Source organism: Talaromyces rugulosus, chromosome VI (assembly GCF_013368755.1).
Source record: "Talaromyces rugulosus chromosome VI, complete sequence".
Taxonomy (NCBI): domain Eukaryota; kingdom Fungi; phylum Ascomycota; class Eurotiomycetes; order Eurotiales; family Trichocomaceae; genus Talaromyces; species Talaromyces rugulosus.
In genome coordinates, this window is record NC_049566.1 from 4,770,619 (window position 1) to 4,784,320 (window position 13,702).

Consider the following 13,702-nt stretch of genomic DNA (forward strand, 5'->3'; position numbering starts at 1 on the left):
CGACATTATTTAAGTAGAATGCGCCTGTCACTGATTACGATTCGTTTTCTTTAATTTTTATCGTCTCTGCAAGGCACTATTACGCTAATCGCCGCATCATCATGGAAAAACAAGACCAAAACGAGGAACCATTACCACCGAGCTACAGTCCCCCGGTCATAGGATCTTGCCCGGAGAATACAGCCAAAGATATAACAGCTGCGCCACCACAACAACACAATCCAGAACAGTATGTACTCAAAAGAGAGATGAAATGGAATACATTTGACGTTGGAATTAATAGGCCAGAGAAAACAGCAACAGCCTCTCCCTGTAATGTCACAGACAGCATTGTTGCAGTGGAGGAAGCCCCGGCCAAGACCGCCCCAGCCCCAGAAGCACCCCGGGTGACGCCCTTGGAACAGCTTAATGAGGTACCTAAATTGATTGACTGTCCCTTTTGCCAATATCAGGTCATGACAAGGGTCATTGAAGAAAATTCCTCGCAGACTACGTGAGTACCACCAGGCCTTGACTATAAACACCAATGCTAACGTTTGTATATAGTATCGCCGCCCTGTTATGCTGCATCTTCTGCGGCGTCATCTGTGCCTTTGTTCCCTACTTATGCAAATGGGCCCAAGAATACCACCATTTCTGCGGTAACTGCGGCGTCAAAGTAGCTATTCGACCAACCGACGGACCCGTTCAAGTGCAAAGACCAATGCCACCTCCAAATTATCCAGCAGCGCCGACTGCGCCAGACGCCGCATATAAATAAGCTAACACAGTATCAGATACGAGGTATTTCTAAAGGTCGGTGAACGAAATAATCAGTTATTTAATATCTTTCCACGTTTTCTTGTTTAACATGGGGTTTATACCATACGCTGTTGTATGTTAAAGTTTGAATACTTACTGTCCTGCTACAATTACTAAATGACTTTTGTAATTATAACCATTTGAATAATAGAACACTATGTCGCCCGACTAACACATCGTCTATAACTGTGCATTCAACCTCTTCACATCCTGTAAACCCCCTCTAATCTTATCAATAAGCGCGCCATAGTTCTCACTTTTGTCTCCCTGCCACGATATATATTGATCAGGCCGAATGATAGTGATTGTTGCGAGATATTTGCTTCGGGCGACATTCGCAGGTAATGCAAGGTGGGTAAAAGGGAGTCCTACCCGATCTGCAGCCTCTAGGAATCGTGCAACCTCCACTTCTGAGGCCTCCACATCTAGCAGTGTGAATCCTTTTCCAAAATGATCAATTAATGGTGTTCCATCAGCAAGCCACAGATGAGGTGCACGATGACCAGGGCTACTATAGTGCCAATACGCTGTTGTGTTGTATGGAGGGGCTTCCCAGTCATCTTTCACGATCAATGGCGACTTGTCGTATCGTTGACCCAGAGTAATTCCCAGACTATTCCACTGTTGAAAAGTAGCCTCATAGGCAATTTTACCTCTTGCAAAACGTACTTTTTGTGAGGCATCTTTCTCAAGTGGAGGTAGCTTGGCGAAAATATCCCCAATATTTGCCATTGAGTAGCTGTTATCCATGGCACAGTTGGAAACCGAAGTTCCCACCGGCCGTCGTTCGATATCGTAGCTTGACAAGAGCTTCTCACCACCCCACCCATTTAGAACTGCAGCAAGCTTCCACCCAAGATTAACAGCATCTCCAATACCAGTATTCATATTATGTCCACCCGTCGGAGGACACAGATGAGCGGAATCGCCTGCTAGGAATAAGCGGCCTTTGGAATACGAATCCGCAACACGGGTAAAGACACGGTAGGAGGAGGAGCTAAGTACTTCGAGATGAGCGTCGTCAATTCCCAGCACATCCCGTCCGACTTGAATAATTTGCCTTTCTGTAGGACTGGGTGCGTCATCTTTGACCAGGAAAGAGAACCCCCAGCTCTCCTCATCTGGTATACTAATGATAGTGCAGGCTCTGGAATTTAGGACCATGAGAAAGGCCAAAGAATCATGAGCTGGGGACTTGAGCAAATCACCAATCTTGTGTGTTTTGGTTCGAACAACGTAGCTGTAAGCTCGAGCCGTAGGCCCATCGCCGTTCCGTGGAATTCCTGCAATTTGTCGGACAAGGCTATTTGGTCCATCACAGCCCACTACGTAATCGGATTGAACACGATGGATGGCCCCTGTTTTTAAACATTTCAGATCTGTTGCTATTGGGGGTTCCCTGTTGTATTCACGGCTTTTTTCTTGCTGTTGTATTGTAGTTGCTTCCCAGCCGCGCCAAATCCGTGCTCCAAGCTCAATCGCCCGTGCTTGTAGAACTCGCATTAAGATGGGCTGAGGAACACTCAAAGACGGCTCCGCGGCATATTTCCGAGATTCTTCGACATGTCGACCATACCGAAGTGGATACGCGCCTAATGGCTGGTCAACAATACATTCCGTGATTATCAGTTTTTGATCCGGGTTGCGCGTCTGCCAGGAAAGCCGGTGCAGCTCCTCGCTTACTCCCCACCGGTGGTAGGCTTCCAATGTGCGAAGATCATTTCCACGTCCCTTGGGGTGCCCGTCAACGATTTCAAATTCCCGTTCTACGACAAGAACGTCGATTCCATGGATTCGTAGTTCAATAGCAACGGAGAGACCGACGGGACCGGCTCCAATGACTATCACTGGAACGGTGTCTGGTAGCATGTCTGGCGAGACCATTTTGAGGAAATACGCCGTTTCTTGTGCTTTGAGGTTTGCGCTCTTTCAATAACGGGTTATCTCAATTGATAATGATTTCATCTCCTACATTGAAGGCATGAGGGGATCATATGCGTGCAATTTAGATTAGATGACGCGATTTTAAAGATTAATGTTAGTCACCTTTTGTAGTCCTCGGGAATCGTCGAGAAGACTCGGTCAGCATACTATTGCGGTTTAATGGACCCATTAGTGGGTTTTTGGTAACCTAGTCATGTTATCTAGTTTGTCAACTATTAAACTACGTAGTAGATGCGCATTGACCCTAGTAGACATTATTTCATGACTAGCTAGTCGATATCGTCGTTTCGTTATGTTTTGTTTTACGTCTTATCGGGATATTGGAACGTTTTTGAATCACGACACTGGCCAGGGGAGATTTAGCATGTTTATCCGTACATCCGGTCATCGCCGTTGCAGCCGAACTAATTGACTATCTACTCCCAGTGCCCCAGGAGCTATCTAGTTCATGGGAAGTAGGAATCCAGATTGATGAGCGAGCATTCAATTGATTTATAATGGACCTAACGCAAACTCTAATGTCTGGTGATGAATAGATTTATATTTATTGAGCGATAAATGTTCTATGACATGAAGAGAAGGGAGTGTTGCATGTATGGAATAAACCACTAAGCCAAAAATGCTAAAATAAAACACGCAATATACATGTAGTGATCAGCAAGTCAAAGTTTAAAACCCATCCAGCCCAGTCTTGATAACAGGCACCTCATCCTGGCTGTGGTCGGCCAGCCACTCACTTAACGTTTTACCGTTCGGATCAAAAACAGGCTTCTCACCAAAAACCGCCGTCCTCTTGCCTTCTCTTTCTTGGGTGTTATAACCACCGGGCACTGCACGGTGAATGGCAACGCGATTATCCCAAAGTGCCACGCTGCCAGCTTCCCAATGCCAACGGACAGTTAAGTCATCCGCTGAATGGAGATGTTCACGAAGGAAATTCAAAGTATGTAAGGACTCATAAGCTTTGAGTTCGGCGATGTTGATTACAAATGCGGGATTATAGAAAAGTGCCTTCTGTTTGGTTACAGGGTGGGTACGGACCTGTTCATTGTTTGCAGCCACTCGTTAGTAGTGACAATGCGATTCGATGCTCGTATGTCATCCCTGGAACATAAAAGAACGTACCAGAGGGTGTTCCCTGCGTACTGGCAACCGAAAAGAGGTTCCGCCACTGTTCACGGTGTTTATGAAAATATGCTATCGGTTAATTAGTAAATATACGCAAGGGCCTCATTAATGGAACTGACCTCCGAGCTGTGAACTGCATGAAGCCCTTCGAAAGTTTTTTGAAAAGTCGGGCTGAGTTTATCGAACAATGCTGTCTGACTAGTCCAGATAGTATCACCACCTGCAATTGTTAATATATATTACCTAGATTTAGATGGAAAAATAGAAAGGAGAAAATGGAATTGGACAAAATACACACCATATTCAGGAGTTTTGATTACCCGAAGCAATGTATAGGAAGGCGGATTAATTTCGAAGGAGTGATCGGAGTGGAACTCGGCGAACGCGCCACTTGCGTGGTCGTATGAGCGAATGTCGCTGTTTCATTTCAACGATTAATATGTTTCTCTCATTACTGTGATGGGCGTCGGTATTTCTTTTGGCTCACCCTCCGCGTCCTAGAATAGTGACATGACGTGGATCCACTTGGTTTGGATCTCGATCTTGCTAATATAGGAAATTCATTAGTACTGTGAATGGTGTAATAAAATTGAAAAAAGGTGTAGATAGGCACTGACAATGCCGAAATGCTTGGTGAATTCGTGTTGTCCTTCGGTCGTGAGGTCTTGGTTTCTAAAAAACACGACACCCCTCTATTATCAGATAATAGTACCATTTCGTTAGTTCTCAGCTCTGTTTCTGTTCAAAATCTGGGAACTCTCCAAATTCAGGACAGGTAAACTTACTTCTGCAACTAACAAAGCCAGTTCGTCCTTCTGCTTTTCATTTAATTGACTCAGCTGTACCCCCTGCAACTCCGTGCCTATGTACGGCGTTAAATGTTTGACCTTAGTAACTGCCGAAAGAAGAGAAGTTTTTTCCGAGTTAGCGAAAAATGCACGGTCCTTGGGCGGCTGGATTTCTTCCACTGGCTGGTCGATAGGTTTGTAGGCGAAGATTTTCTTCGTGAGACCTGTATGAGCTCCAATCATTGTGTGGGTTTATTTTTTCTTGGTGTGTAGGAGTACTCTGTTTAATTAGGTACACTTAGAAGGGTCTATTCTAGGAAGTGCAAAAACACCCCTCTTTATATTCAGATCAGTGAATCGATGGCCGGATGGTCTCGACGAATAATGCTCGGTTGACGATTCAACGTTATTCCAACGTCAATGCGCTGGTCTGTTCTCCGTGCCGAAACCATTGTTTTTCTCAACGGATGATTGACTGCCGGTAGTATTATCGCAGGGATGACGATATGTCCCAACTCCATGGTGCCATTACATGTGGTTTATAATCATATAATGGAGATGTCACTGGAGGGCCGAGCAAATCACACTACTCGTAGCTTTATCTATTTGTAACTTAAAATATTTCGACAAATTAAAAACTCCCCACAGTGTATACGAATTGCACGATGCAGTATATAACTCGACGGTTATCACGACATTCGTATCACATCTGGTGAATCGCGCTTGGTCGTTGAGTGGGGGTCTAAGTGTCAGGCGAACCGCAGGAAGACGGAACAAATGCAGGGTGAGTCCAGCCGATAGGGGAGGTGGTTAATTAATATCCAGCCAACTACAAGACGCATGTCTATTGTCACCTCATTGCGACATGCAGATGCGTTATGCGGTGCCTCGTATTTAGCGTAAGTGGGGAGCTTCCATGTTGTTGACCCAGGCTAGACGTGACCTGTTGACAACTTGAATTCCCGTGTACATTCAGCAATTGCTTTATGGCTATATAATTCTGTCAAGCCCTGTCCAGTCTAGCAAAATGGTACGAGGTCAATCTGACCATTTTCAAACCTGCCGTGATTAACCCTACCCCAAAAACAAAAAGAGGACTATGGCTGCCGATCAGGACGTCGTTTCGGCCAAAGCTGGTGGAGCCGGATATCAAAACAACAACGACTCTAGCTCATCACAGTCAGCAGACATTGATACTTCAATCGATTTGGGTAACGAACTCATCGATACTTCGAAAGTCGACGATGTGCTCACCAGAAAGATGGCACTGGTTAACGCCGCACTTGATGAGATTGGCATGACCCCCTTTCAATGGAAGTTATTCTTTTTGAACGGGTTTGGCTACGCGGTAGATTCAGTGAGTTTCCTCCCCCCGTACTTGAAATCTGGGTACCTGATTTTGTTGACAAAAGAGTGATAGCTCCTGGTCGTGTGCCAATCTATCGCCCAGCCGGCCGCTACGCAAGAGTTTGGAAACCCTAGCAGATACATTGCTGGCATTTCTCTTGCCTCACAAATTGGACTTCTTGTCGGGGCTGCTGTCTGGGGGTTCTCAGCAGATGTCATTGGACGGAAACTCGCGTTCAATACGAGCTTGTTTCTATGCGCTGCATTCGTCCTGATTGCTGGAGGAATGCCTAACTACATATCCTTCGCTGCCATGTTCGTCGTCCACCCAGAAGTCAATTGATAAGTAAGTACACATTGCTGACTGTTGTTCTTTACCGCCATTAGGGTTGCCATATATTCGGCTGGAGCGGGAGGAAACTACATTCTGGACGCCACTAATTTCCTCGAATTCCTCCCCGTGTCGCATGCCTGGCTTGTCACTTTTTTATCTGTGTGGTGGGCTGTTGGGTACACGATCACTGGACTCTTAGCATGGGCTTTTATGAGTAACTTCAGCTGCGCAAGTGATGCCGTGGTGTGTTCTCGAACGGATAACATGGGATGGCGGTATCTCCATTTTACCTGTGGCGCCCTGGTACTTGTTCTTAGCATACTCCGCTTGCTTGCCATCCGAATGGTCCAAACACCAAAATGGCTCACCAGTCAAAATCGGGACGAGGAGCTATATGCAGTGCTCTTAGATTTGTCAGAGAAATACAAACGTCCTTTCTCGCTGACATTGGAAAAGCTACAGTCGCAGGGGCGCGTTCTCCATACTGACAAGTCTGTGTGGTCCGGTCTTCGCTTGAGGAGTCATTTCTCTGGCCTATTTAGCACACCTAAACTAGCTTACTCTACAGTTATGATAATCATCAACTGGTTGCTCATCGGAACAGTCTCGCCTTTATACGGTGTGTTCTTGCCGTATTATCTCGCGTCACGTGGTGCCGACACCGGAGATGGCTCAAACTACACGATATGGCGCAACTATGCGATCAACCAAGTGGCAGGTTTGATAGGACCGATTATTGCCGGCGTGCTTGTTGAATGGCGGTGGTTTGGACGACGTGGCACCCTTGCTGTCGGTGCGGCAATTACTACTGCTCTGCAGCTTGGATACACGCAAATTAAAACACCGGCACAAAACGTTGGGGTGTCTGCCGCAATTTCAGCAGCATCTAATATTTACTATGGCACTATATATGCATATACACCGGAGATCCTGCCAAGTGCTCACCGTGCTACGGGGTATGGTCTCTGCGTGGTTCTGAATCGCGTTGGTGGTATCGTTGGTGTATTGGTTGGAAGCTATGCTAACGTGGAGACGGTTGTGCCATTGTGGATTTGTGCAGGGTTGTATGGGGCTTTGATTTTTACGAGCTTGCTGCTGCCATTTGAGAGCAGGGGGAAAAGAACTGTTTAGTATCTAGTCGGTCATATGTTCTTGCCTCTGCCTTTGCCAGGTACATGTACCCATTACATGTATGATTGGGGTTAAACATTGACATTTTGCATGTATACGAAATATTTTTAGAACTTATATATTGATTATAACAGAGATATAAAAGCCATTTTTATTCGTTCAGAAATTAGTCGAATTTTCAAACCAGACGTCTGGTCTGGTATCTTCGAAGCACATATTGACGATGCGATGGGCGTCTCGCGTGGCATTTACAATGTCACTAATTTTGAATTTAACATTTTTGAAATTATTTTCCTATTTTTCAAGGACTAATTGTATGGTTTGACACCTGCAAGCTTCAGTAGCTTATCGGTCAAGTCTGGTTTATCTCGGGGTTCGTTCCTTCTTGTGTCAACTACCCCGCTGGGAAGGACAGGCAGGTTGGACCTCAGAACTATGTTGTCATGTGGCCAGTGGGTAGTAGCCAGCCACTTGTCAAAGGCCTCTCTTTTACTCGTCAAGACTGCGGAACTGGCAAGTTTCACGGGGGCATATGATACATAAGTGACTGTCCTAATAGTGTCACTGTTGGCAGTGGGCTCTGCTCCATAATGAATGAGTCGTGAATCCCAAATAATCAAGTCTCCAGCTTCAGCAATGATCTTATGAGGCTTATAACCTTGGGCTTCCTCAAACCAGGTCATTTGGTCTGCGGTAAAGGAATAAAAGTCTTTGTGGTCCCATTCCGTCGGGTCCGTATGCTGGGCGAAAAACTCTTCGACAATCTTATGCGAGCCCGGATAGACTGTGAGCCCTCCATCTTCAGGGCCGGCCTTGGACAAGTTGACGATACCCTGAACGCATTGTAAACCTTGGCGGAAAGGGGATTGGTCGACATGCGGCCACTTCACTCTTGGAACGTGCCCAGGGCGACGAGGGAGCGTAATATTGAGTGCGTCAAAAGAAACTAGCAGCTCATCCGTGTTCCAGAGCTGGGCAAAACTCTCAATAATGCGCTGCTCAAGTCGAATCTCCCACATGAATCGCTCATGGACAACGCCGTAGTGGTTGAACGTGTTGATCTGAGAAACGTGAGGAAGATTAGGTGTAGTCCAAGTTGTTGGATCAGAAAGATTCAGTTCGGGGTTATCAAAAGACTTTAGCCAGTCGAACGCAGCCTGTTGATATTCTGCCGCTTTAGTTGGGCTAATAACGCCGGGAATGACTGCGTAGCCATTATCCAGAAAATGGTCGTACCAGGTAGGGGCCATGAAACATAAGATAATTGATATTAAATTATATCTAGAAATGTAGGTGATTTTTAATAGTATGAACAGTGAAAGAGTGATGATGTCAAGCACACTTATTTAATATACACAAAGTTTGAATCGAATATATTTTGAGATCTTATCTGTCAATGTTGTGAAATGGAGCTTCGATTACGCAATTTGACGCTCCGACGCTAAATGGACATGATTCATGTATGTAGTCCGATGTCGACGTAGGAAATTTTTTTTTTTTTGAACCATTGTTTAGCTTGTTCTCGGCAGTCAACCAAGGTCTTCGAACTTTCGTTTGAGGTTTAGTAGAGGCTATGGGCAGAATACATATTTCTTACTCATCATCGCTAGCAGTTGACATGTAACGGAATATAAACATTTTGAGTATCAATTTATGGCTAGCGTTTCATTAGACCCAATAACGCCGTTACCTTCTTCATAGTACACACCCTTCAAGTCTATTTGGATTCAATAATCGGGACGCGAGGGACACCTTGCAACAATCTTAAGCCCTCGGGGAAATCACCAAGTCTCCCATCATCGTCCCACAGGGCTGCTAAGACTTGGCGGGATCCCTTCCACGGTGTTCGCGAATGTTGGACGGCGTAATTCTTTAGGTTATCAGTTCGAAAATGTTAGAAAGAGAGGTGTGTATCAAAAACTGACATCAAGCAATACCAAATCGCCTTGCTCCCATTGTATATTGACAGCACCCTTTTCAGCAAGGTCAAGTAGCAAATCTAGATCCTCAACATTCATGACTGTTCCATCTCCGAATTGAGGTGGCGGGTGATAAGATCCATCATCGCCTCTGAAAGGCGGCCGGGTTGCTCCATGATGTCTGCTACGACCCCATGCCGATGTGAGGTTTCCGAAAAATACTGTAGCTCCTGTCGGGTTGTGAAGACGTATTGCTGTACACGAATTAGGTATTCAAATTATACATCATAGACATCTTCAAGTCGCGCCGACCTACCTGGTACTATGTGCGTTACACTCAAACTACCATCATCGTGCCACTCAAATAATTCACTATGCCTTCGGACTTCGGTCTCGACTTTTTGTCTAGTTGTCTCTGCATCATCTTCGTCCGTGACGTGTTGTCCGTAGGCACCCCGGATACTTGTTCCCGTATTAGATACTAAAGGGTTGACAGTGTATCTGTAAGTGTACTTTGCGCCCTTTGTACGAAGGTCCGATAGGAAATTGGGTGCAAGTTTAGACAACTGGTCTGCAAGGTATATCGAAGACGTGATAGGAGTAGCGCCTCCCTCGTCTGGAATCTTGAGCGCGCTGAACGTGAGCCAGGCTGGATTGATAGTCGACCATCCGTATTCATTGTGTGGCCAAATGGGCAATTCGGGTGGTCCTTCGTTAGCAGTTTTAACGTTGGGAGCCAGCACTGTTCGAAGCGGCGGTCGACCAACTTCGACATGCGGACGGAAGCCAAAGGCGTGGGCAACTTTGCTGTAATCATCCGGTGTCGAAAGGGGTAGACCCCGTATCAAGACTGCGCCGCCATGGTGTTTTACAAGACGACGTAGCTCACCGGATCGAACAAAGTTGCGAATCAACTCAACACTCGCCGTAAGATCTCTTGTTCCAGTCTTGACATGGAGAGCCAATGGAAACGGCGCGCTCCATCCAAGACCAAATGTGGATGTATCCTGCTGCCCTTCAAAAAGAAAAGGCTCCCAAGCAGAAGGCGACAGTGCCTCGGCGGATGCAAGCCCGGTAGCAGAGCTTGAAGTTACCGTCGCCATGTTGATCGGGTTGCTGATGAAATTTTGGCATCTACGACAGCTTGGGTAAATGAATGGAAAGCACGCCTTAATGAAGGACTTGAACGCAACGATTCCTATCACTTTCATACTTCGGAGATGACTCCGAATCTACTTTTAAACTTATATTCAGACTAAAACATGGCGGCACTCGATGCTGGTAGTTTCACTAGTAGTAGTCCCGAACCAAGGAGATGGATACGTACACGAGGATAAGCACATCATCGGCGGCACGTATCACACCACGTTCGGCAGCCGTTCAGAGAAACAAACCCGTAATATACGACTCAGGTACCAAGAAGAACCCGCGCTAGAGGGCTATTTTTTCCTACAATAGATAACAGGTCGTTGTGCGATTCTCCATTTTAACCCAACCCTCAGTGGATATTCACGACTTACACCGGCGTCTGGAAAGAATTCTTCGAGTTTCCGGGACTAAGGCCGAGAAATGTTATAAAAAATTCTGTGCTTCAAACGGCCCAGACCAGCACTACCACTCACACTGACGTGGCGCTTAATCCATTCGCGACTATCAAATCTACCAAGACAATAATGGAGCCTACCAATGGTCTGTACCATGGCCCAAGGACTTATAATAATAGACTGGACCCCATTCAAGCACAACACTGGCTCTTAAATTTATACCGAGACCGACCTTTGGGCTAGTCTACTTCATTCAAAGCCAATACTCGTCAAATGGGCAACGATACTTCTCCCAACGAAGCCGCGCTGGAAGTAGCTGCCTTCCACCATGCTGCAGGCAAACGATCATGGTACCGTCGAGTGTTTTTCCAGGCCACTGTGGTTGGCTGTTGTGCATTCCTCGCTCCTGGTCTTTACAATGCCATGCAATCAACGGGTGCCGGTGGTCAGCAGACTCCGTACTTGGTGATGTAAGATGTCGGACGCTACGTAGAGATCTTTGAACATGTATTAACTAATTGTTATAGGGCTGCAAATGCCGTGCTCGGCTGTATGATGGTTCTTACTTGCTCTCTCGGGAGCGTGGTTGCAAACAAGATTGGCTTGAAGAATGCACTGATTTTTGGAACTACGGGCTAGTAGGTACCCTATGATTTCGCAAAGGATATTGTGGATACTGATCGTGATAGCTGTGTATATGCGGCGGCTTTGTATACAAGCAACCGATATAATAACCAATGGTTCGTGTACTTGGGATCCACTGCATGCGGGATTACAGCAGGAGTGTTTTGGGCGGCTGAAGGAGCTATCATGATTAGCTGTATGTCGATTTGTCAAACTTCCACTGTATTAACCTGACTTTTATAGATCCGGAGGATTCTAAGCGGGGCCGGTATCTAGCTTATTGGCTTGCCTATCGAAACGTGAGCACAACCATATTTACTCTTCCTTAATGTGAGACTAAAATGTGTCAGGGTGGCTCTATTATCGGTGGTATAATTAATCTAGCATTCAGTACGTTGCAACTTGCACCTCACAAAGGATTTGGGCTAAGCGCTGACACTTCGTTGTAGACTATAGCGGCAAGAAAACTGGGACATTAGACTGGAGGACCTACATCGTCTTCGTGGCGCTTCGTATGTTTCAGACATTCCTTTTTACACACTTCTTACTAAATGGTTCCCTGTTAGAATGCATAGCCCCATTCGTTGCTCTACTCTTGTCCCCCCCGGATAAAGTGCAGCGAGGCGATGGTCAACTAGTGAAGTCACCCGAAAAGATTAACACAATTGACGAGATAAAGGAGGTCATAAAGATCCTCTATCGGAAAGACTTTCTGCTCGTGTGAGTCCTCTCCTAATACTGCCGGTGGAATCCAATCCATCTGATGCTGATCCCGGTATTTAGTGTGCCTTTTTTCTTTTACGCAACATTTTTACTTTCGTATGCTGGTTCATATCTATCTCTATATTTCAGTGTTCGCTCTCGGGCCCTGGCATCTTTGGTTTCCGCACTAGCGCAAATAACGGCCAACATCATATTCGGCAGTTTTCTTGACTGGAAGCGGCTATCTTTGAATCAGCGTTCCAAGATCTCGTGTTTGGGGTTGATGGCACTCTTTGGAGGAACCTGGATATGGGGTACAGTCATTCAGCATGAGTACGGATTGAACAAGCCGGCTTTGGACTGGGTTGACAGCGGATTCGGTCGGGGATGGGCACTATATATTCTGATGCAGGTCAACTTGTAAGTGTTCATGTATCGATTGATGCACAAGGAAAGGCATCGAGATCAACTGATGTGGCTAACCTATATCCAGTGCCCTTGCATATAACTATGGGTACTGGCTCGCAGGCTATATGGCGCGAGGACCGGCAGACATTGTCCGTTTGACATCGACGGTACGAGCTGTCGAGGCTGCAGGGGGGGCTGTTGCATCTGGTATCAGCTCAACCCATGCACCGGTAAGATCATTATAATGTCATTTGTTAAAATAATAGAGCTGGCTGACTCTGTCTGGGTGTAGCTCATTGCGGCTTTGGGGGTGAATTTTGGTCTTTGGGGTCTTGCCGTCATTCCAACATATCTTGTTGCTAGGAAAATCGGCTTGGATCAGGACTCGGCTGACGTTGCTAAGGAAGAGAGACCTAAGAGTAGCGACGGTATCTCTGATTAAGCCCTGTCGGAGAGGTATAAAATTTCCTAGGGTTTACAAGGCTTTTTGATACATGATTTTCGCCGTGGTTTCCACAAACACATTTTCCCCGTCATAGTTGGATATCAAAAACAAATGTTCTTATTTGGTATTGGTGTCTTTACCATATACCGCAATACCAATGCCCACTTTTAGATATCTATTAGAGTTTAACGACATTATTTAGCCTTACACCGCTCCCATCTAAGCATCTAGGATATCTTCATATTTCTTCAAATCACTAAAGGGTACTATGTACCATGTCAAATAATCTCCATAATACTACCAAGTATCGCACAGGGGTCAGATACATATATACAAACCTTGTCTCATATTTGATGAAAACAGAGCCCCCTATTTCCAAATTTTTTTTTTTTGGATTAAAGATATCCTTCTCCGTTACGGAGGTCTTACAGTGGTGTTTGGCGTATATATTCTTGTCTCTCACATCAATTGATCAATAGCCCCCACCAATCTTATAAAACCTGGATGGAGCATTGATACAGAACGACCTTACCGAATTAGAAATAAGAAAATGAAAACACTGCAAGTTCCGCTCATAGCTCCCACTG

At 45.7% G+C, this 13,702-nt stretch overlaps 7 protein-coding genes across 7 annotated transcripts; 3 read left to right on the forward strand and 4 right to left on the reverse strand.

The window, feature by feature from the left end:
• Positions 1-101: 101 nt before the first annotated feature.
• Positions 102-760, forward strand: TRUGW13939_11959 (uncharacterized protein; the record flags this gene model as incomplete). The annotated part of the gene is made up of 3 exons (XM_035495063.1): positions 102-229; positions 284-493; positions 547-760. The coding sequence occupies 3 exons, from the start codon at positions 102-104 to the stop codon at positions 758-760; spliced, it is 552 nt and encodes a 183-aa protein (XP_035350956.1).
• A 221-nt stretch (positions 761-981) lies between these two features.
• Positions 982-2,685, reverse strand: TRUGW13939_11960 (uncharacterized protein; the record flags this gene model as incomplete). The annotated part of the gene is made up of 1 exon (XM_035495064.1): positions 982-2,685. One exon carries the CDS (start codon positions 2,683-2,685, stop codon positions 982-984), a length of 1,704 nt encoding a protein of 567 aa, XP_035350957.1.
• Positions 2,686-3,414: 729 nt separating this feature from the next.
• Positions 3,415-4,904, reverse strand: TRUGW13939_11961 (uncharacterized protein; the record flags this gene model as incomplete). Its single annotated transcript, XM_035495065.1, has 7 exons — positions 3,415-3,786; positions 3,871-3,942; positions 3,993-4,093; positions 4,172-4,290; positions 4,361-4,419; positions 4,491-4,565; positions 4,659-4,904. The coding sequence occupies 7 exons, from the start codon at positions 4,902-4,904 to the stop codon at positions 3,415-3,417; spliced, it is 1,044 nt and encodes a 347-aa protein (XP_035350958.1).
• An 856-nt stretch (positions 4,905-5,760) lies between these two features.
• TRUGW13939_11962 (uncharacterized protein) lies at positions 5,761-7,473 on the forward strand (the record flags this gene model as incomplete). The annotated part of the gene is made up of 3 exons (XM_035495066.1): positions 5,761-6,018; positions 6,082-6,323; positions 6,396-7,473. The coding sequence occupies 3 exons, from the start codon at positions 5,761-5,763 to the stop codon at positions 7,471-7,473; spliced, it is 1,578 nt and encodes a 525-aa protein (XP_035350959.1).
• A 308-nt stretch (positions 7,474-7,781) lies between these two features.
• On the reverse strand, positions 7,782-8,723 carry TRUGW13939_11963 (uncharacterized protein; the record flags this gene model as incomplete). Its single annotated transcript, XM_035495067.1, has 1 exon — positions 7,782-8,723. The coding sequence occupies one exon, from the start codon at positions 8,721-8,723 to the stop codon at positions 7,782-7,784; it is 942 nt and encodes a 313-aa protein (XP_035350960.1).
• A 467-nt stretch (positions 8,724-9,190) lies between these two features.
• TRUGW13939_11964 (uncharacterized protein) lies at positions 9,191-10,495 on the reverse strand (the record flags this gene model as incomplete). The annotated part of the gene is made up of 3 exons (XM_035495068.1): positions 9,191-9,343; positions 9,399-9,646; positions 9,709-10,495. 3 exons carry the CDS (start codon positions 10,493-10,495, stop codon positions 9,191-9,193), a joined length of 1,188 nt encoding a protein of 395 aa, XP_035350961.1.
• Positions 10,496-11,209: 714 nt separating this feature from the next.
• TRUGW13939_11965 (uncharacterized protein) lies at positions 11,210-13,112 on the forward strand (the record flags this gene model as incomplete). Its single annotated transcript, XM_035495069.1, has 10 exons — positions 11,210-11,406; positions 11,464-11,574; positions 11,626-11,756; positions 11,804-11,859; positions 11,911-11,950; positions 12,010-12,072; positions 12,127-12,280; positions 12,344-12,682; positions 12,756-12,900; positions 12,963-13,112. The coding sequence occupies 10 exons, from the start codon at positions 11,210-11,212 to the stop codon at positions 13,110-13,112; spliced, it is 1,386 nt and encodes a 461-aa protein (XP_035350962.1).
• Between the last annotated feature and the right edge of the window lie 590 nt (positions 13,113-13,702).